Genomic DNA, 25,273 nt, shown 5'->3' with positions numbered 1-25,273 from the left:
CAGAAACAATTGATCCCAGAGTCAATATTTACTGCTGGCTCTTCCTGTGGAAAGGTTCCAGTTCGAGGCTACTTTTGAAGTTTTGACCTCAATTTGGGACTTTAGCCCACGGGGAAGACATCAAGAGGCTCGAGGACTCTGTGTGCGCTGTTTGTTTTTCACTATTTTAATTTCATCCACATGTACTGCTTATTTCTCTTTATTTTAATGGCCTGTTCGGAAGCGGAGGGGAGATGTAATCTAATTTTTAACAAAACCGTGAATTTTAAACTGTTGTCTATTTAGCTCTCCCTCGTGCTCCTAAAGTCCTCACAGTTGACTGTGTATGGAAATTGTGTGGTTATTTCAAGATACTTTGGGACGTTATGACAGAGAAGGAGATAATTTCGTATATAGGACCTAGATAGGTCAAGCAAGTACACGTGTTGTGACACAGCCTCCTGTTGACCAGTCTTCTCTGCTGATGGACATTTTTGCACTTCAGTGGGATGATAAGAACCCAATGTAGCTGGTAAATATTAAAAAGGAGAGACACTTTGTAGTAAATAGTGTGTGTTATGAGCAGGTCACTGTGTTCTCATCCTTCAGATTCATGAAGGAGAAGCTATATTGTGCTGTGGCTCAAAAGGACTTTAGCCTGGAATGTTGGCTCCATGCTCATCAAGTGTCTACCCTTGGGCATGGTGCTTAGCGCGCCTCAACTTTCTCATCTATAAAATGGGCATAATTGGTTAAGCTATAAAGTGTGTTATTAATCGGAGTTCTCCAGAGAAACAGAGCTGACAGGGTGTTTAGAGAGATATACAGACAGAGAGAGACAATGACAGAGTGAAAGAGAGAGGGAGAGAGAGATTTGTCTTAAGGAATTGGCTCACACCATGGTGGAGGATGGCAAGTCCAGAATCCTCAAAGTGGGCCAACAGACAGGAGACCCAAGGAAGGCTGCAGCTCAGTGCAGAGGCAGTGTGCTGGCACAATTCCTTCCTGCTCAGGGAAGGTCAGTTTCTGTCTATTGATGCCTTCAACTTATTGTACAAGGCCCACCCACATTCTAGAGACTAATCTGCTTTACTCAAAGTCTGTTGACTTAAATGTTCATCTCATTTGAAAATACCTCCAGAGAAACAACCAGAAAAAATGTCCGACCTAGTATCTGGGCACCAAGTCCAAGCTGACTCATAAAATTAACCATCACATAAGGATTAAATCACTAACACTTGGAAGAGCCCTTGACCAATTAATTGCTCAATAAATGGCAACTGCTAGTAAGAATGCAAATCAATACATACGTTCTCGCATCTGTTTGTAGAAGGCAACAGGTCCAGTAAATATCTTAAATGAACGAATGATCTAGCTCACCCTACTTAAGGCAAGTATGAGTGCCAACAAGGGGGAGCTTATGTTGCTGCAAGAGTTCTTGGAGGTTCACTCATCCCTCCTGACCTCACTCCCAGGTGGGTGTGTGTCTGAACTGGGCCTGGATGGAAGCAGAAGGCCCCACAGGGGAGAAGGGAACTGGGGTCAGGAAGAAAGAGTAGAAAGGAGACCTCTGGGAAGGGGACTACTTCATGTATCAGGGACATAGTGTAGGGCAGGATGTTGGTCAGAGGCAGGCCAGCCGTTGTTACCCACAAGAAGGATGAGGAGGAGACACTGGGTAGATTTACCACCACCGCTGTGCTCTACCGGAAGTGCGGTATGCAAGTATTAAATTAATGCTACCACATGAGGCAACTCGATTAATCAAAATATTGCCTCTGTTTTGCCTGCCCTCTGCACAAAGGGTCAAAATCATGCTTCTGATGACTTCACATACTGGCTAGATCATGAATATTTATTTATTGCTCTGATCTCAGAGATAGTCTTTCTACAGGTCTTATTCATCAGCATGTTGCCCCAACGATGGATTATCCCTGGATAATCTCAGAGTCTGAATGTCCATTTGCCTCATGCAACATCTCTGGGTCCAGTGGCTTCTGGACTCATCTGAGGCCACCCTCCTTTCCTCTGCAGGTTCTAGTCATGGCGGTGTTCTTGCAGCCCCCTGGGGACACAAAACAACTTCCATTCCACAGCCGTTCCATGACTCCTTCTAACAAACAGTGATGACATGCCTCTTGCTTTCTCCAAGTCAGCCCCTTCCCATCATTCTGGTGTCAACTTCACTAGCACCTCCTCAGACAGCTTTCCTGAGCACCCCTCCACGTCATCTCCGCCTCCTGCCCTTCTCATCACTTATCCCAATGCCTGGTGGTCTTCCTTGCTTGCTTCTTATTGTCCTTCACCTCTAGGAGACTACAGGCTCCATGAGGCAGGGAACATGCCTGTCTTATTTCTGCTATAGCAGCACCCAAATAGGAGCACACGTAGTCTCTCTGAACCTTAATCCAAGTCTTCCCATTGGGAGCCTACACTAATTTCTGGGGTGCCAAAGGTACACAGAACAATAGGCTAGGAGATTTGTGATTCTCTTACCCTTAACCTGGTTTGAACTCAATTCCATTAGAGTCTTCCAGATTTAACTAACAACACCATCTGGCTCCGAACTCCAAGGTCTCATTAAATGAGCAATACTAATAAAAGTAATTGCAAAAGAACAGAGGAGATTAAGGAGACAACAGTAAAATAATGTTGCCAGCACAGGGCTATTGGTTTTGTTTGTAGCTTGCTGGCGCAAGACAGATCATTTCAGTGCTGGATTCACTTGGCTGTAATAAACAATGGCACAGGGCATGCAGAGGAGGTGCTGGTTGGTGCTCAAAAGTGATGATCTAAAAATGCATCATGTCTGGTAAACCTAGAAGATTATATATAAGCCATCTGTTGAAATTCACTCCATAATGATTTATTTCTTTTTTTTTTTTTTTTTTGGCCTATCTGCAGAAAAGTATACAGCATTAATTCCAGCAGTTTTTTGCTATTCCTACAAAAATTATTTAGGTAAAGTATTAAAAGTTATGTGGCAGTAAGCGAAGAAGGTTGCATAGCATTTTTACATAGTCTCTGGACATTTACATAAAATTTACCATAGGAAGTTTAACAAGAAATTGGAAGAAGTTTGACTAAAGATAGATAGTCATCCATATCACAGACTGATAAGAGTCATTGTTATCATCTTTATTATTTCTCTTGAGATTGTTTCTTTCATTTTGGTCATGTCTATAGTAATATTACTTAAGAAAAAGATCACTAAGTTTAGAGCAAATGTAAATCAAATCCTCATCTTGATCCATAAATCACAAATTTTGCCCTCTGTCTTGCAATATCTTATAAGAACATGGTTTCTCAACTCCTGAACTCCACCATCAAGATGTACCTTGAGGGCAGCCTGGGTGGCTCAGTGATTTAGCGCCACCTTCAGTCCAGGGCGTGATCCTGGAGACTCGGGATAGAGTCCCACGTCAGGCTCCCTGCATGGAGCCTGCTTCTCCCTCTGTCTGTGTCTCTGCCTCTCTCTCTCTCTCTCTGTGTGTTTCTCATGAATAAATAAATAAAATCTTCAAAAAAAAAAAAAAGAGATGCACCTTGATTACCTATGATCACAACTTTTCCATGTTCTGAAAATGTCAATATTATTTTTACTTTCATATTTTAGGAGATGACATGTTTATTCGCAGGCATAAGATTACAGATCAGAAGTTCTCAAAGTGTGGTCCCCAGGCCAACATCCTATGATGTGCAGGACAGATCCTTACAACAAAGAATTATCCAGTCCAAAATGTCAATAAAGCCAGCATTGAGAAACTCTGGTCAAAGGAGAGAACCTTGATTAGCAGCCCTGAGTTTAATTATGGCTCCCTAAAATTTTCATTTATTTTGGTTTTCAGTACGATATGACCTATGAAAGAGTTTTTCTTTTTTTTTTTATTTTTTTCTTTTAAACCCTATTCAACTAGGTTTTGATTTCTACTAGTATCATCTTTAGAAAGCCTTCAGGTTAAAGTCGTAATTGCTTACCTATATTTATAATTTCCTGCTTTACATTTCAATTATTTAATCCATTTGGAATGAATTTTGATGAAAGCTGTGAAGTAAGGATTTAATAGTTTCTTTTTTTGTATAGGACCCCTTATACCTAGGATATATAGTCACATCTATTTCTTAACCAAACCACAAGAGATAAGAGGATGTGTTTCACCAAAACAAAGGAATTAGCTAAGCATAAGGAAGGTTCAGTTTGAAGCAGCTTCAACTTCATGTGATCAGAAATTTGAAACCAGAATAAATGATATATAAGTTTATTTTTCACATTAAAAAAAAAAGTGTGATGATAGGCAGCCCAGTGCTTGTTTGGAGGTGCCACAGTTATCAGGACCTGAACTCTTTCAGGATATCCTATCATTATGGTCCAAAATGGAAGCCAGAGCTCCAGCCATCACATTCTATTCCATGCAGTTTGAAGAAAGAGAGAGAAAGATGAGACTCCTCCAAAGGTCACACACAACTTTGCTGCTTACATCTCATTGGCCAAAAGTAAGTTACCAGGGGATTCATGTTCTGCAGCAGAGAGGTGAAGAGGCTCTCCAGGAAGACAGTTGGGCAGGAGGCTAGAAGGCAACCTGTGAAGAGAGAAAGGATAATATTAGTAGAGTCTCTGATAAAGAATACTAAGAAGAGATCCAGACCCTTAGTGTAAACTTTGGAGTTGAATTTCTGATTAACAGAGAAAATTAAGCCAACCTTCTTTAAATGACACACTGCTATTTCCAGGAAAAATAAACATTTGCTCAGGAAAGAATTCAGTTAGGAAAACTTTGGTTACAGGGTGGTGACCAACTTCATTCCCCCAAAACAAAGTAGCTCAAAACAATCAAATCTTATCTTTTGCTTCTGCTACATGCTCACTGCCTGTTGGAAAAAAAGAAAAAAAAAAAAGGACTCTCTTCATCATAGTCACAAAAAGGACCCGGACTGATGGAGCAATCATCTTCTGGAACGTGGGTAATTAGCAATGCCACATGCAAAGAGAGCCTTGGAGAATTTCATATCAGCAATTAAACGCTCTGGAGCTTGTTGGCCTGATCAGTCACACGACCCTGCCTAAATTCAGAAAAAAGTCCTGCTGAGTATATGCCCTGAAAGTAGACTCCCAGACACCTGACACAGAGCAACAGTGGCAAACCCAAAAGGACGGGAAGCATTGCTGTGGACAATACAGATAAAGTCGTGATCACCACGTGAGCCCTGAACAGTGATGCTTGGGAGGATGGCAGTTCTGGGAAATGTAAGATGGGGGTAGGGACGGGGCATTAAAGAAAAAGGAGTCCTCATCTTCCACAATAGGAAGTCGCAGGAATCAAAAAATCACCAAATAGCTGTATAAGCCTATTATTTAGAAATATGAACTTACAAAAAGCGGAAAAACAGGCAAAAGACTTTTAAGTGTGTGTCTTAGTTATTCGTTAGGCACAGGCTGTTATTTTTCACTATAAGCCTCGCGGTGATTTTTGGCTTTTTAAAATATGTCAACTATTATTTTGGAAAGGAAAAGAAATTAAATTTCAAGAGTGGGAGGAAATGCTTCAAGTATTTGATAGCAATCATCCCTTTATCTGTTGAATGCACAACACCACATGTCATCCTCCAATGGAAAAAAAAAAAAAAAAAGCAAGGAGCACAATGAGATGCCTTATGGGTTGTCTTTGGCCCCTCGACTCCGGGTGCTCAGACCTGGGACAAATCCTGTGTCTGTTTCCATTTCCACAGGCAGCAAATAAGCACCATTTAGGAGCAAGGCAAACTACAGAAGTCAATAACCCCCAAAGGAAGGATAATTTGCAGACTTTTATACTTCCAGTAACCATGTCTAATCCTGTGCTAACCCCTTGGAAGCACAACAGCGTTTCTAAGAGACAGGAATCCAGAGAATTCTAAAACAACACACTTTCCTTTTAAAAATGTAAATCAGTCCGTGGATATGTTTGCAAGGCTCAACCACTGAATGCACTCCAAGGATTTATCGAAAAGCTTCTTTGATGCTTCCAAATTCTTGGGATTGCTTTGTGCCTTTCTGAAATTAATAAGAGATCGTGAATTTTTTTTTCTACCTGGTGAGATATGGATATTTTCAGACCGGTCATTTTCCAAGCATATGCTTGTTTGAAGAACACAGGGAGTGGGAGCTATTTGGGGGCCAGCATGGCTCTGTCCTCCTGCAGGCTTCTGGAAGGGCAGCCAGCCCCTGGGGACTGAGGGACTCAGCTCTTTTCATTGACTCACGTAGATGTAAATAACGACAAGAGTCTGGCATCTTCTCACCAGACACCCTGCACTGCTCTGATTCCCTCAGACAATTGTGATGAAGGTGATGAGGAGAAGACGACTCATGAGATAAGGAAATAAAGAATCTGTAAGTCTACCTCAAGGCAGTACCCTGCTTCTCAAGCCTAACCTCTTGCTGCCTAATCCTATTATGCCCCTTGGAAACCGAGAATTACCTCTACTTCCCTGCAGGATTCTCATTGCTGCTCCCTCCCCCCAGTCCAGGCAGATGGGGATCCTGGGCCAACTAGGGGGAAGGTCATGTTCTCAAAGAGACAAAAACAAAGTCATGAATCATTCCCAAAGTGTTCCCCTGGTTTTGATGCAGTTGCCTGGACGTTTGCCATGTGCCAGGGCCCTGCGGAGCGCTCACAATCCACAACCGCCCCCTGAGGGACACTGATGTGACCCCTTCAGCCAGAAAGGGCCCAGATTGTAGGGCTGGTGGTAGAGCCAACTGTGTTGTCTTGCTGCCCTCCACCAGGTACACTTTTCATGGCCCTAGGAGGTGATAAAGACTCTCCCCTAGGGACACCAGTGGAGGCTTGGTGCCATCTGTTGGAAGAGGTACAGCCTGGTAAGTAAAGGCTAAATGGGAATTGTTGGGACTTTCTCCTTGCTTTGACTCAAACCTCCTTCCTGGCCAAGCATTTACCCCACCGACTCAGCTCAGGCCCCAGCTGCCTTCGAGGTTCCCGGTGACTCCCTCTTGCTGCTCTGCACACCCGCATGGGCCCTGCATGGGTCCCCAGGACCTCTTCTGATATCATGCCTTTCACATCGTGTTAGGATCTTGAGTTCTCTCATCTGTCTCCTCATTAGAGTGTCAGTCCTTTGAAGGAAACAACGGCGTCATTTATTTCAAATAATTTAAAAAGGGATGCTTGAATGAATGCACACGGGAGTTCAGATGAGGAAGCCAGAATTTCATGACCTGCCCCATTTCACATAACTGGTTATGCAGGGACAGATCTAAAAGTTATGTCTTGGGGCGCCTGGGCGGCTCAGTGGTTGAGTGTCTGCCTTCGGCTCAGATCGTGATCCTGGGATTCTGAGATCGAGTCCCACGTCGGGCTCCCTGCATGGAGCCTGCTTTTCCCTCTGCCTGTGCCTCCGCCTCTCTCTGTGTTTTTCATGAATAAATAAATAAAATATTTAGAATAAATAAAAGTTATGTCTCCTAACTTCTGAGCCAGGGCTTTCCCAGCATCTTTTACCGAACCTGGGACGTTTGCCCTCTTCAAAGTCCCCTCTACAATTCAGCGAACACCGTGGAGGAAACTAGTTTAACCACTTGAAAAGGAACAGAGCAGAGATTAAATATGCTGGGTGGGGGGATGGGGGGCTACAAATCAGAAGAAGAAGAAAAAAGTGAATATACAAACACGAGAGGAAAGAAGAGAGACGGTCGCCAAAACCACCGCTTCCATCAGAGCATCCCGTAGCAGCGACCCCGGGATGCGGTCTGTCTCAAGGAAGCACTAACCCGGCCCGAGACTATTTTGTTCTCCACACCTCGACACCCAAGTCCAGGAACCATGCAGAATGAATAAAATAGAATTACTGTAATTCATGTCAAGATTTCAGGAAGGTCTGAGACTTCACCCAGCCGTGGATGGTCATGGAAGCTGGGAGAAGGCCCAACACTCCCGGGTCACAGGTGAAGGGCAGCTAATCCCTGAGAGTGGCAGTCAGAGGAGCCTCGTGGTTCGTGTCGGTTACTTGAGCCCCAGGTCCCCCAGATGACACGAGAAGAGCCAGATTCTACCCACAAATACAGTCAACTCTGCCTCATAAGATCCCTGCTCCTAGAGAACCCAGATCTTTCCTAGAGGGCAGTAGGGTGCCGACCCGTTCCTCCGGAGGGAAAAGTTACCTTCCTATCAGAAAGCTAGCACACTGCCCATGGTTTTGAAAAGAGACCCTCTCTCGATCTTCCAGGGCTGTTCATCATATGAAAACCCTTGAATAAAGAACCAAAAACCATGAGAAGCCAGGGATGATCGCCTCCCAGCAAGCATTGGTTCACCTACCGGACACTCACCACCTGTCATATGGCAGGCAACGTGCTGCTCACTGGATACACATTGGGAAGCAAACCTGACATAGTTCCTGACTTCGGGGAGCTTATACTTTAGGGGGTTGGAGGGGAGCTAAGTATTCATCCAAGATCCCATAAGTACTTGCAACATGACAGCAGTGACAGGGAACATCAGAGGAGGCTCAGGGGCACCATAGAGCCATACCGTGGGCTGCTATGGAACTATGTCACCGGAGAGTTGGAGGTAGGGAGTCCAAAAAGACACAGCTAGAAGGGTAAATAGGCCCGGACCATGTGACCTTTGCAATCTGTGTTAATAACCAAGATCATTATCCCCAGAGCATCAAGAGGTTACTTAAAGGTTTTATTTTATTATTTTTTTAAAGATTTTATTTATTTATTCATGAGAGACACACAGAGAGAGGCAGAGACATAGGCAGAGGGGAAGCAGACTCCCTGCGGGGAGCCCCAGGTGGGACTCAATCCCGGGACTCCAGGATCATGACCTGAGCCAAACGCTCAACCGCTGAGCCCCCCAGGCACCCCTAATTAAGGGTTTTAGACAAGAGTGTCACATGATCAGGTTTTCACATTGAAGAGGGCACTTTGGCCCAAATGTGGAGTCTAGAGGAGGTGAATAGCAAACAGTGGGGACCGGGGGTCAGAGTCGAGGGCTGTTGTTGGGAAGAGGGGAGGAGCGGTGGGGAAGGAAAGAGCAGTTAGATTCCAGAGACACTTAGGGGTACAACTGCCAGGGTTCCAAGTGAGAGGAGAGAGGGCACCGAAAAGGACCCCAGGATGCCCACCTGGCACAGTTGGTGAAAACACTGGACAGTGTGAGCAGAGAGGCAGCTGAGCCCCTGGAGAAGCAGGCATGGAGCTCAGCTGGGACACTCGGGGTGGACATGATAAATCCAGAAGTGGACACTGTGCAGACAGTAACTGGAGGCCCCAGGGTAGCATGAGGAGAGCGCCCAGGACAGAGCCCTAAGAAAGCCATCATTAAGAGGCAAGTAGCATAGAAGGGGTTCTAGAGGCATTTGGGAAGGTCATCAAAGGCATGAAGACAACCCACAGGCCATGGCTTCCAGAAAGCCAAGAGAAGAGGAGAAGAAGGAAGATGGAAGCCATCACCAGGGTCGAATCTGCTGAGAAGTGAGGTGAGAGGACTGAGAAATGCCATTGAGTGTGAAGGTCCTGGACTCACTGGCGATTACAAGGAGGGGATGGAGGTGTGGAAGGAGGGTTGACGCATGAGGGGGAGGGAAAGAAATGGAGGCCATGAGCACGGGGACAACTGTGACAACCCAGGCCATGAAAGAAAGGGACAGAAAGGCCAATGGGAAGATGGGGAGTGGAGGCTTGGCATTTTGAGGCTAGGAAAGGAAATTCTTCCAAAGGGAACTAGTCACATGAGAAGGGAAGTGGTTAAATAAAAGTGAGGAGCAGCGGTCCACCCTCGGGTCCTGAGGTGCAGAGTGGAGCAGGTGGTGTCCGACGCGCAGGAGGAAGCACTGGCTGGAGAAGATGAAGGACAGGGCCTGAGGAGGAAGAGAAAACCCTGGGTCCGGGTGTAGGGAGGTCTCTAAATCCGGAGGAGAAAGGTTGAGTGAGCGCCCATGGGAGTAGGGAAGCAGGGTGCAAGGCTGTGAGGGGGATCCAGAGCTTGGGAGGCTGGTGGAGGTCTGGTGTGGCCGCTGCAGAGAGAGGGGGGCAGAGGGAAACAAGGAGGGTCAGACAGAGTGTGTGTGCACGCACCTATGGACACACGTGTGCACACACCCGCAGGACACGACCTGGTCTCCACATGCCGTTGATTGTCTCTCAAATCCAGCCAGGCCTCCCTCCTGTCCACTTGCCAGCCTGGTGTCTGTTCCGGGAACTTCCCTCACCAGGATCGTCTCCACGACACAGTGGCCGGATGAACCGAGCAAGAATGTCTGCTTCTCCAAGGGCTGGGGGAGCCGGCAAGGGGGACGAAAACTGGCTGACACCCATCACTTCACATCTGTCCTTCATCCCTGCCATGTCTACGGACGTGAATTCAGGGACGCCTGGGTGGCTCAGCGGTTGAGCGCCTGCCTTTGGCTCAGAGCGTGATCCTGGGGACCTGGGATCGAGTCCCGCATAAGGCTCCCTGCATGGAGCCTGCTTCTCCCTCTGCCTGTGTCTCTGCCTCTCTCTGTTTGTCTCTCATGAATAAATAAATAAATAAAATTTTGTAAAAAAGAAAAAGAAATTAATTCAAAGCAACCCAAATGACCAAGAAGAGAGAAGGCCCATCAGTGTTCTGACCAAAGCAGTTTCTATTCTTGATTATCGTGAGAGTGGCAGGTCCTGAGTGTTTCAGAGAGTGGGGAGCCCAGGTTTGCCCATGGCAAACTGCCCATGGTTTGGCTCAGTCCCTCCATCTCTCCCATCTCAGCCATGGGCTGTCCATATTCTTCAAGAAAAGTGCGATACGAGAGAATCAATCCAGGCGCCTTGGATCCAGAGGCAGGCAGCATGTACTCCATGAGAGTGAATTTATCTTCCCTTATCCGACCGCAAAAAAATAAAATAAAAAATAAATTTAAAAATGCTCCATCCAAGTCAGATGCACTTGGCGTCTGAAAATGAAAACCTCCTCTCTTTTTAAACAGGAGGAGAAACTGTGTCACTCACTAGCAGAGGGATCTGAAGAGGAAAGCTCGCAAAGAAGGGACTTGGAAATCCAAGACCCTGGAGCTGGAACGCAGAGTGCTGTCAGCAGGGGGAGGAAATTGTTCTCCTGACCTGGAAACAACCCTCCCTTGGAATGAGTTTCCTACTTCCTGACATGCCAAGGACAGGAGGGCCTGGGGCTTCCAAGGGCTGGTGGGGCAGGTGGGTAGAGAGGTGGGGGTTCTGCAGGCCTTGGAGGATGCTGATGGGGTCAGCCCCGGGCTGTCCCTGGGGAGGGGGTGGGCAGGGAAACCTGCAGGGGTGGGGGGGTGCAGTGCTGAAGCCCCAGGGCAGGAACTCCGGGGTGTCTTCAGTTCTGGGTCACTGAAGGCGCACGGCTCAGAGCAAAGCATCCATAAGCTATCTAATCCGCCTAAAGAAAACTGACAGCTGGCCTTGAAAGGAAACCATTTCTGGAATAATCCAAGAGTGCTGCTGCTTCTGCTGAGCAGATTCAAGAAAAAGCAGAGACCCGCGGGCGGGGGTGGGCTGGGGGTGGAGGTGGGGACTTTATTTTGCAATGAGGTGCAGGGGAGGTTACCTAGAAGCCCTCTCCACCAACCTGGAAGAGCGGTTTCCCTTTAATCCGACCCTCATCTCAGATAAATTTAACCATCTGCCAGCACTGAAATGAGAGAGGAGAGAGGAAGCTTCAGTCCTGGAGAGTCAGGGCCCGGACACACCCTGGGGCTTCTGGACCTACTTAAAAGCAGTAAAAGGCAGGATGAGCACACGCAAGGTCATTTTTGTCCACGCGAAACTATCGCAAACACTATTTCCCTCACCGCATAACTCAAAAAAGAAAAAAAAAAAAAGGCTACTAAAACTCTTAATTTGGGAGCTTTGTCTTTTTCTTTTCTTTTTTTTTGGCTTATTTTTTTTTTTTAAAAGGAAGCCCTCCGCTGTGTGAAGAATGCACGTTGGGGTTGAGGTGAGAAGGAGCGGTTGAGGGTGTGTCTCAATGCCACCGCCCCCATGGGTCCCCCGCAACCCTGCAGGCAGCCCTGTCCTCTTTATTTATACAGATACGGTTCCCTGGAGGTGTTTGGTTTGTTTTCATTTTCCCTGGCAAAATCTTTTATGAGCTGAATTTTCACAGGATAACCGAAAGGTGAAACATTTGCCCAGAACCCAGAAGTTAGGCCGAGTTAATAAATGACCGACAGATGTCATTGCTAACACTGTGTGAGGACGCACCGCTTGCCTGCCAGGCACTGGGCTCAGCAACTTTCAGAGTCAGGATTTGAACCCAGGCAAGCCGGTTCAAGTTTATGCCCTACCCCACTCGCCTGCTTGTTTTTCCTCCACCTCAAACACTCCTCCCTGGATTCATCCTCTTTAGCCCTTCGCTGGTTCCAGGAGATGCCTTCCTGCTCCCGGGAGCTGGGTCTGGAGCCCTCTCCACCTGCTCCCGGGAGCCCTGTACTGACGATTCTTGCCACAGTCCAAGACTCCGGACCGAAATGTGATTGGACCTGCCCCTTCCTGCAGATGCTCCGGCCTCTGAGGACAGGGTTGGGATTGTGGCCGGCCTGCAAGGCACACAGTGTACGTGTCGCATGAATGCATGGGTTAACGAAATGATGGAAACGACCAGGTCTTTGTCCCACGAGAGCTGCGAATCCCGTGGGGAACAGATCGCCGCACCGTGCAGCCAGGCTGCGGCCAAGTTTAGGTTCCAAACCCACATGGGGACGGCCTGGTGACCTCTGCCTGGGGAAACAAGGAAAGAACTGGACAGTGTTTAATTAGGGATGAGTAATATTTTAACCAGCCAAGAAGGGAGAGGAAACAACATGAATGAAGAAACCGCAGGGCATGTTGGAGAACAGTGAAGAATAGACCGATTCAATCACATCCGTCCCTACCTGGGCTCCTGCAATAGACCAGATGCATCTACGTACAGGGAGTAAAACAAACCAGTAGGACAAAGTCCCTTCACCCCAGGACTTCACGGAGAGGGAGGAGGGAGACACGCAAACAGACTGCGATGAGAACCGGTCACTGCAACTTCCTGACCAGGACTCTGGACCAGGAAAGGAGTGACCAGTGCGCCCCGTGCTGATCCTCCAGCCTGAGTGGCTAGTGCGCGTTGGGCGCTGACGGTAGAGTAAGAGCTCGCTGGAAAGGCAGGTGGAAGAGACTTCGGACAAAGGAACAGCGGAGAGTGGTGACCATAGAGATGCTAAATTCACTGAGCAGTTACCCAGGGCCGGCCGGACCTGAGACCCTCCCAAGCTATGTCATTGAATCCTCTCAACTCTCTGAGGTCATTTTCCAGAGGAGCGAACCAGGGCACAGAGGGTTTGTGTGATCTTTGCAAAGTCACACAGCCAGCCGGCGGTGAAGTTGGGATTCACAGCCCCCGCACAGGTCCCGTGGCTCTGAGCTTCGGCTCCACCCGGCCGCCTGTTCGAGAATCTGCTGGGGTATGAAACCAAAGAGTGGGGGAAAGCCGCGGGGCAGGGAGGCCACCCCAAGCCACATGGTTTCCCGGGCCGAGGAGCGCTGCGCAGTCGGAAAGGAGCATCGCTGGGAGGAGGGCAGGGCTTCCAGGCCGGGCCAGGAATCTGGTGGCCGAGGATCTGGTGCGAGGCAGCTGTTGCTGCAGCTTGGGAACGAAGCGGGGAGGTCAAGTCAAGCGCCCGTGGAGGTGGGAAGGGGCCAGGCTGCTGAGGTCACAGGCTGCGCCCAGGGAGCTGAGCAGGACGTAAGAGTGAGCCCCGGAAGACTGGGGCGCAGGGGATCCAACGCGGCATCGTGATGTCAGGAAGACAACTCAGAGCGGCTTCGGGAGTCAAGAGCGGTGAGACTCCGGTGGCAACAGGCATTGGAAGGTTATTGCCGGAATCGGGGCGGCAGAGGTGTGGGGGTCACAGGCATGACGCGGCCCCTGTTGGGATGGCTTCATGCCTTCCATGTTCTTTTTTTGAAGATCTACACTGCGGCAGGGAGGGGGGGCCCAAACACTGCACCATGCACCACCCCCCCAGATCACAGCCCTTGGTCCTGTCTCCCCTACTTGGTGCGTCCTCCTCGGTTTCCCCCGGTGACTTCAATGCCTCCCTCCTGTCTGTGCACGGCAGTTTGTGGCCATCGTAAGCCACGTGGGGGGCACACCACCCCAGGGAGCTTCTCCGGGTGTTTGTGCAAATACAGGAGTGATCTCTGAGAGAAGAATTTGGGGGAAGCCAATTTCCTCCATCCTGAGCCCCAGCAGGTGCTTCTCAAATCCTTTGCACGATCCCTCCCTAGGCTGCCTCCCACGGCCCTTGCGTCTGTGCCTGCCCCAGGAGACCTGCTTTGCGGTGTTGCTTCTGCTTTCTTAAATCCATCCCCTCTCCCCCGGGAGACAGCAAGACAGGGGAGGGCAGGGGCGTCCAGTTGCTTCCATTCATTCTAAACCAGTTTTAGGACCCAGGAAATGCTCCCAGGGGACAGTGAATGACAGCACCTTGTACATATAAGGGAGCGGGGGGTGGGGGGGAGATTTCCCCTTGTCAAACAAGACTTCTGCAGGGGGAAGAAACTGATTAAAAAAAAAAAAACTGATGCTATAAATGTGTGGATCAGAGCAGAGGGCACATTTCCGAACCACAGATGTTTCAGATCAAGCTGGGACTTTGGGGGGGGTGGGGGGGGCGCTCTGGTCTGATTGATAAACGGAGCAGGCCACCAAAGGTTGCTTTTCCCCTAAAGATTTCCATCTTCAGGAGAACAAAGGCCCAGGGCGGGGGAGCTGGTAGGCTGCTCATCTCTGCTATCAGCACCAGCTGGGCTGAGGGCCCAACTTCTGAGACTTTTATTTTTGAGACAGAGGCTGTGGGCAGAGGCCATCTCCATGGCGACCAGCAGCTCTGTCCCCACTAGACTCCGAAGAAGCTGAGAGGGGTAGGGGGACACACACTCCTTCAATTCTCCCTGGCACCGATGTGACAGCTTTGGAGCAAGAGGGTCCCACCTTCAGCAAGGAAATCATGCCCCAGGCTGGGCCGGAGGCTCCATTATCCACGGGGTTGTGAACAACAGACATCCGTGTTGGCCCCAAGACAGATCCTGAGAACCTCTTGTGAGAGCACAAGGGGAATCTCTTTAACCTCAGAAAGAGTTAAATATGTCTGAGGGGTGGTGACATATGGGGGACTCCGGTTTAGAGAGGTCAGCCCATGTAACCTTGGGAACAAAATCCCTATGGAAACGAATCTGACTCAACTAAGGAATTTGAAGCCTTCTCCAGGGGAACTCATCATTGTCTGGGCCGCCAGAATGGCCAAAGACCCAGCAATCGGGGATCCCTGGGTGGCGCAGTGGTTTAGCGCCTGCCTTTGGCCCAGGGCGCGATCCTGGAGACCCGGGATCGAATCCCACGTCGGGCTCCCGGTGCATGGAGCCTGCTTCTCCCTCTGCCTGTGTCTCTGCCTCTCTCTCTCTCTCTCTCTCTCTGTGACTATCATAAATAAATAAAAAAATTAAAAAAAAAAAAAAAAAAAGACCCAGCAATCGTCAAGCCACCCAAGATGGGAAGACACAACCACCATAATCTCAAACCCTGTGACGTGAACACGCTTACACCCACTGACTTCCAGTGATCAGTGTACCCCAGGGGCTCTGGATAGAGGGCATCTGGTGCCTGGCTCCCCTTTTACCTCGGTTCTGACACGGGAAGTGTTGTTGTTTGTTTTTTGTAGACCTCGGAAACCAAGGCCAAAGCTGGACACATAATTGGTTTTTGAGAAATGTTAACACAAAGCTTGTCCTTGTGCGGAAGAAGCCATCTCTACTGGTTAGTTTACAGTGAAACTAAGTAATCCCTGCAGTGAAGTATGGGGACCTCATCACCCATCTTTGTGTTGTTTACCGTAGACAAGACCTTTGTCCATTGCTTACTGGGTAAATAGTGTTTGTGTTGTTCCAGAACTGGGGCCTCTTGGTTTCCTGACCACTACCAGTGGGAGCGTGGGCAAATCATGGAATAGAGTGTTCACAGGCTAGTTTCAACCCTGGCCCTCTTAATTGTGCTCTTCTGTGTCCTCAGGCCTTGTCAGTTGGGAGACCTGACATCTGTTTGAGACCTGGGTACAGTTAACAGCCAGACTTGGCAGGGACCCCCTCTTCCTGTGCTGAAACTGGAGCGTCCTCACGTTTTGGTCGGCCTAACAGACCACCCCATTCCTTAGCTATTTCTCACCAGGGCTGTTGTAGGAACGCTTCTCTTTTATGCGCCACAGAATGAACATGGTCTTGCATATCTTTTTTTGCACTTTTAAAAAACGATTTTATTTATTTGACACAAAGAGAGAACCAGAGAGCACACGTGGGCAGGAGAAGCAGACTCTGCACTGAGCAGGGAGCCTGATGTGGGGCTTGATCCCAGGACCCTGGGACCATAACTTGAGCTGAAGGTAGATGCTTATCCGACTGAGCCATCAGGCACCTCCTTTTTTGTGCTTTTTAAAGTGAGATTAATTTAACTTCGGTTTGGTTGAAAACTTCCTAAGGGAGAAAATTCAGTCTACTGTTTTGGTGCAGATAAATGGATGTTACTTTTTTTTTTTTTTTTTAAGTAAAGAAAGTGGTACCTACATTTAAATTATAGTCTTGAGTTTTGTGTGAAACTAGCATCACCCTATTTTGATTTTCTTGTTTGGGCCATGCTTGAAACTTTATTTTTTCTGGGAGGCGGAGAAATTTTAAATTTTTCTATCTGAAATCATTGCCTTCCACAAAGAGTCCCAAATATTTATAAATATATAACTTACTGAGAAATAGAACTAGGGAAGCCACCTTTTTATTTCTCCTCTCGCCATGTACATGTTGGTCATTGTCTTAAACACTGTCTCAAATTCTGTTTTCTTTTTGTTTTTTTGGTTGGTTTTGGTTTTGTTTTGATAGTATCATGTCTACATAAGGAGCTGAGCTGACCTTTCCATAGAAAGGCCCTGGAATCTAAAATGTTCATTAATCTATTTCTGCCTTCTGTTATGCTTACATCTCTTCTTTGTGTTGACAATAAAAATCCTTACTGCTTTCTCAAAAAAAAAAAGGTAATCTTATTTTATTTCCACTATCAATAAAATGACAAAAGCAACACCTGACAGTTCCTCTATGTCATTTAATTCATTAACACACTCAATCAAACCAAGTTGCAGGACCACCAGGGCTGGTGCTCAGGACACAGTGGGTACGCACAGGAAGGCATAGCGGCTTTGGTTAGAAGTATGATCGGTACCTGTGCTATTTCCGTGAGCTTCTCTTAAAGGAATGACTTTGCATCTGCAAACATCAGGTAGCATAGCCATGTGAAGACATCTACCAGACAAGCTGAGTTGAAAACACCGAGCTTTCTTGAAATCTCTAGGACCAGTGAATTCTGAATATTGCCCAGGCTCTCCATTATCAGCACCAATAGGAGAAATTTCCTGTGTTGCTGATACTAATGTGCGTGTAGGTCTCTTTCTTACACTAACAAAAACTCGGGCAGCAGAAATAGGAGTATATGGACAAACACATTGAAGGGGGGGTCAGCCCACAGTTATGCTAAATTTTGTCTTATGAGAGGTTTCCAGTTTGATTTTCTGATTTTATTCAGATTCACTGCTTGAACAAGGGTAAGAGGTTGAGACTGCTGTTTCTCCCTGAACAATCTCACAGACACAGTGCCACCTACTTTCTTTTTCCCAGGCAGCGCAGAGATGACCTAAGACTTTTCTTGGTGGCTTCAGAAAAGGCAGATATTCTAGTTGCCATAGTGAAACCACTAACAGAGAAGTTTTCAAAATTCCACTCATTGGCGATTTTTGCCATATAAATTTTATTCCATCTACTTTTAGCATCTGAAACCATGAACTCATCAACTCTACTGAAGAGGATTTCCCTTTTAAGCCATTAATAAGGTTTAAGTAAAAAACCATTCATTCCCATGTATTCATTCCCTGCCAACATTTTGAATATTGTGAGTAATCATTTTAACTAAAGCCCAGACAAAATGATAAAACACTTTTTTTTGGTCCGTACTTTTGTAGTTTTCTAATTAGATGATCTTTTAATAGCTTCCTTCTAAGATTTCCTTCTTCAGCTCCTGAGTTTATAGTCTATTCAAAGCTGGGAAAACTAATTATGGACACTTAAAATGCCTTATGTTCTTCTAGCACGTCTTTTGGGCAAAGATACCACCACCTCCAGAGGAAGCTGGCACTAGAAGTGTTCAACAAGATGATCTCCCCAATTCTACACAAATACCTTCACCATTTGCAATGTTTAAGTGTATTTCTGCCTAAACTAAGGATTAAATATAATACCTTATGTGAAGAGTTCTAAGTTCATGTATCTCATATCTTGGACTAAAATTAATCATTTCTATTTGCTACTTATGAAAAAGCCCTGTAAATGATTTGATGACCAATATACACTCCTAGGAGTCTAACTATGGGAAAATTTCCCAAATGCAGAAAAAAATTCATGCACCAAGATGCTCATCCCACCGACCAACTGGAAACAGCCTTCAGTGACCAGCTGGAAATCACTGGAGGTTGAATCCTTAATATAACATTTAAGAAGACCATGAATATAACCAAAGAAGTCCTTGATAAAATGCTAAGTGAAAAAGCTTATAAAAAACTGTATATGTGGTATGATGACATCATGTAAAACTTTATAAGAGAAATAAAATATGCACAGAAAAAAATAGATTTGGTAACACACCCTAAAATGTTAGCAGTGATTATCTTTAACCACTAGTGGGACTATTTATATTCTTTTTACTTTTCTATGTAGTCTGAATTTTCTATAATATCCATGAATTATTTTTACTAGGAAAAAGAATGAATAAGAGAAGTCGGGAGCACCCATTGAAAACAAAATCAAGGGTGCCTCTCAAGGTCCCATTTTGGGGTGATTCTTCACATCTTTAAGAACGGGGACCTCCTGGTGAAGTGTGAGAGGGTAAGTTGTCACCTCCTGCGATAGTTAAAAAGCCTAATGAGAAAGAAGTGAGAATAGTCTTTCCTGAGAAGAGCAGGGTCCTCTTGCTCCACCATGTTTTAGAATCTGCCCTGACTGGGGAGACATTTAACAACATGCGCACTAATGAGTCACACACTCCAAAAAGGGAGGCAGCCAAGAATTGATGGAACAACAAAGGTATGGGAGGGAAGGCATGACCCCCTTGCAGGAGAGATGTAATATGCACAGAGTTAGAAGTAGGAAAAGTGAAGAAAGAAGAAGAGTGCAGGAACACACTCTAAGATGACCCGCAGTGGGTATGAGTGGTGGAGACTCAGGAAGTAACAGGGTGGCCTTCAGGGGAAGCTCTTCCTGTGTGTCTATCTTCTCGTGTGAAACCAATCACACGTCTGTTTCCCAGATTTGAGCACACTGGGGTGATGAAAGCCATCTGCTAGATACCCACGGCCTGAACAGTTCTTACTGAGCAGTCAGTAACAAAACTGTTCATCAGCTTTTCTTGACTGGTTCCCACTTCGATTTCTGGTGTCACCTGTGAAACAGAGAAAGAACACGGTTTTAAGAACGAACTCCCCACATCCGCTCTCAGGAGATGATTTGCTTCTAAATATATTGGTAATATACTGGGCATGAGTCCAAATACACTTCCAAAAATTGATTTTCTTTTGCTATTGAAGTGGCTATGAGACAATTTTTTTCTCTTAAAGATGTGAGTTCTGACCAGTTAGCCATGAGAACACAATGATAACAGGTGAGAGACAGAGGCTCGGCTCAGCCCAGGTGAAGACCCAGAAAGTTTCCAAGTGCTTGATTTGCTGAGTAGTGTTCCATTAATAAAAGGGTGAGTTGAAAATAAAGTTAAGAATTGCAATGATTTCTTGAAATCAGTTTTATTATGACACCCAAAAGAACTTCAAATTCTTTCACTAAGCCAGAATTTCAGTGTAGCAAAGGCAAGGTGCAATGGATTATTATGTAGAGATCAAACCATTTCCAGTGACTGTCTATCCCCTATGTTTCCTAGGTCCTTGGGTCCACTCTAAGTATAAAGGTATGAGAAAACAAATGGCTTTGTTCTATATTCAGTTCTTAATTCCTTTCAACCTTAGTGTGGGAGAAGGGAAAATATATATACAGCAATCTGTTTATTTTATCCCAAACTACTAGATTAAAGGCTGATTTAGGGATGGAGAGCCCCAATGAGCAAATTGGTGAAGACCTGTCCCTACCAACACCAGTTCACTCCCACCTACAGCTGGCATTCTCTTTCCTTGCCCCATCCCCAAAAAGATTACTTTCACCCTCTAGAGACAGAAGTATCAGAGAGACACTACAAGAATAATGTTTTAGCTGCATGTAGACGGTTACCTATAAAATTACATTGTGCATGAACTTCTCAAGGATATGCCAGGCAGACAACTGAAAAAAAAAAAAAGAAAAGAAAAAGAAAAAGAAAATGGTCTTATATTGAGAAGAAATAAATATACAAAAAAACTGGGCATGTCAAATTCATTGTTTCTAAAGATATCAGTGGTTATGAATTTATGGAGTATCCCTTTTCTCAGACATTCCTCTTCTCATCCTCTTTTTTTATGGGTGGCCCACAAAGAAATGGAGGAATGTTCTTTTCCCAATTCACTTTCATTCACCAATTCATTAATTCTCCATATATTAATAAAAAATAAAGTTTTAGCAAAAGGCAAGTCGATAAGAAGCCAGCGTGTTTGCTCATTTTACTTACAGTCAACACATCTGAAGAGAAGAATTGAGGACACTGGGGCTGTAAGAGGTGGATGCATATCTCATTTTGGATCTTTTCTGATCTTTTCTATCTTTCATGGTTCTTTTAAAATCATGTTTAATTTGTTCTTATCTCTTCCTGGTTTTTTTAAAACACATTTTAGCTCATAAATTAAACAAAATGACAAATGCTTCAAGCTCAAATTATAATTTATTTTAAGGTCTAATATTATTTTCACTAAACTGCATTATTAAAGAGTTGAAATACATTCCTCCTAATATGTAAGGCCTGTTGTTACCTGCCTTTCAGATTATATAAAACATGCATCAGTCTTGCTCTAACAAAGTCCCCCATATATGATCCATAATTGTCAGAACCCAAGGAAAAGTATGGAGTGACCAGAAATATCAAAAGGAACCTAATGCAACACAATTCCTCCCGTGACACAATCAATCTGAGAAGAGAAATTCTGCAGTGTGTTTAGTGCATGGCCTGTGATCAGGGTCTTAGCCCCAGCACAGGTCCTGACACAAGACTTGTCTGAGAAGTTAGTGAGCACTCAGCAAATATTAAGGGAAGGAAGGAAGGAAAAGGAAGGAAGGAGGGAAGGAAGGAAGGAAGGAAGGAAGGAAGGAAGGAAGGAAGGAAGGAAGGAAGGAAGGAAGGAAGGGAGGGAGGGAGGGAGAGAGGGAGGGAGGGAGGGAGGGAGGGAGGATGGGAGGGAGGGAGGGAGGGAGGGAGGGAGGGAGGGAGGGAGGGAGGGAGGGAAGATGGTAAAAGTCTTAATTGTGCTTCCATTCCTTGCAATTCACTTTCTTAAAAAAATTCTAGTCAAATGGAATCCCCAATGCTGTGTTCCCCTAAATCTACCTGTTAATATTTTAACGTTTAGGTTCAGAATTTGGACAGGTAATGAAAAAACATCATTAAGGCAAATGGTAAGACCATGGAGCAAAGTCTCAGGCTCAACTGCCGTTAATTGAATTACATTTCTACTGTGCAAATGAACTATTGCTGAAAGGCCTTGAATGTCTCACTAAAACATTTTTGGTAGGAAAAAGATGATCAATATACATTTAGATATCCCATAGCAGTAAATATACGTAGTGTATAGTGTATCATGAGAATGATGTACACATTTTACCTCAATTCAGTTAATGGTAAAATAACTATATAGTTTGTGAGTGCCTTTAAAATATTCAAAAGGATACTTGTTCCCTATTGCTGGCAGTGCTGACCTCTACTAGGGAGCGAAATTGGTGGGAAAGAAAGATGACGAGAGGCTTCTACTTGTTCCTTCCTATATCCCTATATTGTTCGAATTTTTTAAACAATGCATTATTTTCAAACCTGATAATACAGGAAAATAAAATAACCGAGACAAAAATACCATGCTTTTAAATTAGTCTTGAAATATGTAAATTTTCATAACAAAAATATAGCCCATTAAAATGACTTACCTTGCTATAATTAGGTTTTTCTCCAGTACAGTCCATGAAGTTCTATTTGATTTTATTAGCGATCTCTTTCAGAAGGCCCTTGAGATCATTAATCTTGGAAAGGGGGGGAAAAATAGAACTGGTCTTAAGATGAATTTTTCAACTTTCAGTGATTTGAATGATTACTCTATGGTTTTTCCATGAAACAGATGTAGATACAAAACAGCAAGTATGGCACATCCGGGAACAGGGCAGAATGAGTGGCAGGTGACATGGGTCCTGTCCAATGCTTACTTTCTGAAATCATGTCACTAGCAAATATCAACACCAAGGAGTGTGAGCTTTCCTCAAAGGCAAATCAATAATGGTTCTTAAATAGCAATGACAGGTTTTAACCACACAGAGAAATAATACATAGAAATAATGATATCATATGTAATTAACATTAATAAAATTATAAGATACCAAAAAAGTTTCACCTTGATAAAAGCATAATACTAATAAAAATAATATGAGACAGGGGTATCTGGGTAGCTTAGTCAATTAAGAATCTGCCTTCATCTCAGGTCATGATCCTGGGGTCCTGGGATCTAGCCCTGCATTGGGCTCCCTGCTCAGTGGGGGAGTCTGCTTCTCCCTCCCCTCCGCCCTTCCTCCTGCTTGTGCTCTCTCTCTCTCTCTCTCAAATAAATAAATAAAATCTTTAATAATAATATGATACACTATAAATAAATCAAATGTTTGCAAAGTGTCTACTCCCACAAAAAAAGGATAAATAGCCAAACAATTTAAGTAAAAAGCATAATAAAATTATTTTCAATACGTGGGTCTTTCACAAGCTCATGACACAAGATGAATGAAGCTCGTTTTAAATTACATGCCTTATCAGTATACTTGGTAAAAGCTCATGGACATAGTGTAACTTCTGTACAGTCAGCTTCTCACTTGCCATATCTCTTGCTCAAGGAAAAAAAAATCTGTGTTTATCTTGGACTTATGTCCAGTAATAATCTTTTCATTTAACTTCTTCTTTTTTTTTCCAGGAACAAAAAGAATCCATAAGGGCTAATAGCTGCCTAAAATAAAGAAGGTCTAGTAAGATCCCTACTTACAGACCTAAGGTCAATTGCAAATGACTTTGTTTTGGGGTATAATGAGATGGAGAAATTTTTATTCGCTAGAGGGGCTTGGGGAGAGCCCTGTATTTGTTGATGGTAGAATGACTTTAATAAACTGTTTAAAGCAGATGTAAGATTCTGAGAGCTTGCTCAAGAAACAGGTGATGATTCCTGAAGTTCTCTGTAGATGGAAAGGGGTGACTTTTTTGTTGCTCAGAAGAGAAGGGGTAACAGGATGGAGGAGGGAATAAAAAGGAGAGGGGGCAGGGGGGCAGGATGAGAAGCAGGGAAAGAGGTAGTGAAATCCTGCGCAGTTTGAGGCTTCCCTGAGACCCACCTAAACCTACAAAAGCACAGCGTCAGTGCATTTGCTGGTAGGAACCAGCAAAGGGGCTGAGCTCCACAGCCAAGCACATGCAAAGGGGAGGGAAACTGCAAGCTCTTTTCTGAGGGCCCAGGGGATTCCTGGCCCACACATGTGTGTGGACAGCCTCCAATTGTGCTCTAAGTGACAAATGAATTGCTCAGCCCCCACCTCCCACAGCCCCCACAGCTCAGGCCCACTGTCACCACCAGACCCTCAGTGGTCAGGAGGTCTCAGCCCACATCAACCTGGTCCCTGGGAATCAAGTCAGCTTGTCCAGTGCCCTAGTTCACCCAGTGACCTCTGACCCAAGCCTGGTAGTGTCCAGGAGGACCGAGGCTCCTGCTCTCTCTCTCTCCCCGCAAAGCTGCCCCAAGTGAGACCATGAGTAAAAACAACACAACAACCAAAAATGGCCTGTTTTCTCCACAAACACAACACCCAGATGAGTCCAGATCCTTCTATTCCCAAACCACACTGTTTAACCTGCTCTTGTGTGGCCATCCTGATGGCTCGGGGTTGTCTTTGAAAGAAGAGTCCACCAGATGTGTCCCTCTTGGCCTAAAACTCTGCAGAGCCTTCCCCTGCATGGGGATAAAATCAACTTGACAGAGGCAAGTTTCCACACAGGATGGCCCAGCCGCCCCCACTTCCTCCCACCCGGAGCTCCACTGGTTCACGCTGCCCCTCGTTTGCTGCCCGGAACACTCCATGCTTTTCTGGACTCAGGCCCTTCACAGCTGCTGACCCTGCTCCCTGCTGACGCAGACACAGGCAATCTGTGGAATGTGTGCCAGATACTGCATTGAAAATCATTGTTGCCCTCGAATCCTACACAATTCAGCTCCTATAACCACAAGACTTCACAAAGGGTCCATTCATGACATTTGAAGGCCACCTCTGCTTTGATGGCACTTAGCCCCATGCCTGGCACATCGCAGGTGCTCAGGAAATATTATGCACTACGTGGTCTAGCCACAGAAACAGTGGACAATATATTTAAATATAAATATAAGAGGTAGAAAAGTGAATATATCATACAAGGATATATATTATTCGTTATAAGTTATATATATCTAACGTACTCAACCTTAAAATTCTAACCCCTATTGCTCCTTTCATACATTCTCTTCATATTCTCTAAATTTTCTATAATCTTTAAAAAATACCTAGCACTTTTCTTTTCCCTCTCCATTGATTATAATCATGATACGCATCCTAGCATGATCATTTACATACAGCACTCAACGCCAATAAAATGGGCACCTTCCCAGTCCCTTCATTAATGATCAAAACACAACATCAGAATGAGAGTAGCTGCAACAAGATACACCTATTGTGTGATAGCGTGTGGTCAAAGCTGCCTCCAGTTCTTTTTTTGCCTGTCCCCACGTGCCACTCTCACCTCAAGAGGTGGATTACTGAATCTGGGCTGGTCTGTGGCCGCTCTGATCAATAGACTCTGGTGGAAGTGACATCACAGGAGGCCCAGGCCTAGCCTTCAAGAGAATGGCAGTCTCTGCTTCCTCACTCTTGGAAGCCAGCTGCTATGTGAGAAGGGGGCCTGCCTCAAGATGGCCATGTGGTGACAAGTCCAAGAGCCACAAGAATCAGATGTCACGGGTGAGAGACAAGCCACACAAG

At 45.5% G+C, this 25,273-nt stretch overlaps 1 protein-coding gene across 2 annotated transcripts in view; it reads right to left on the bottom strand.

Annotated features, from left to right (window-relative positions):
* Positions 1-16,282: 16,282 nt before the first annotated feature.
* The window catches only part of TRPM8 (transient receptor potential cation channel subfamily M member 8), a 94,907-nt gene continuing 85,916 nt past the window's right edge, over positions 16,283-25,273 (bottom strand). Inside the window, exons 25-27 of one of the 2 annotated variants that reach the window (XR_012016769.1) lie at positions 22,169-22,261; positions 20,336-20,386; positions 16,283-19,499 (exon numbers count right to left, since the gene is read on the bottom strand). Coding sequence is in view for 1 of the 2 variants with exons in the window: in XM_072796769.1 (XP_072652870.1) it covers positions 22,211-22,261 (51 nt within the window). In the remaining variant the exon portion in view is untranslated. The remainder of the gene's footprint in view (positions 19,500-20,335; positions 20,387-22,168; positions 22,262-25,273) is intronic. The other variant, XM_072796769.1, reaches the window with a different exon arrangement.

This window comes from Canis lupus, chromosome 24 (genome assembly GCF_048164855.1).
Source record: "Canis lupus baileyi chromosome 24, mCanLup2.hap1, whole genome shotgun sequence".
Lineage (NCBI taxonomy): Eukaryota > Metazoa > Chordata > Mammalia > Carnivora > Canidae > Canis > Canis lupus.
Note: the sequence above shows the minus strand (reverse complement) of the source record. Positions and strands in the feature narration are given on the sequence as shown.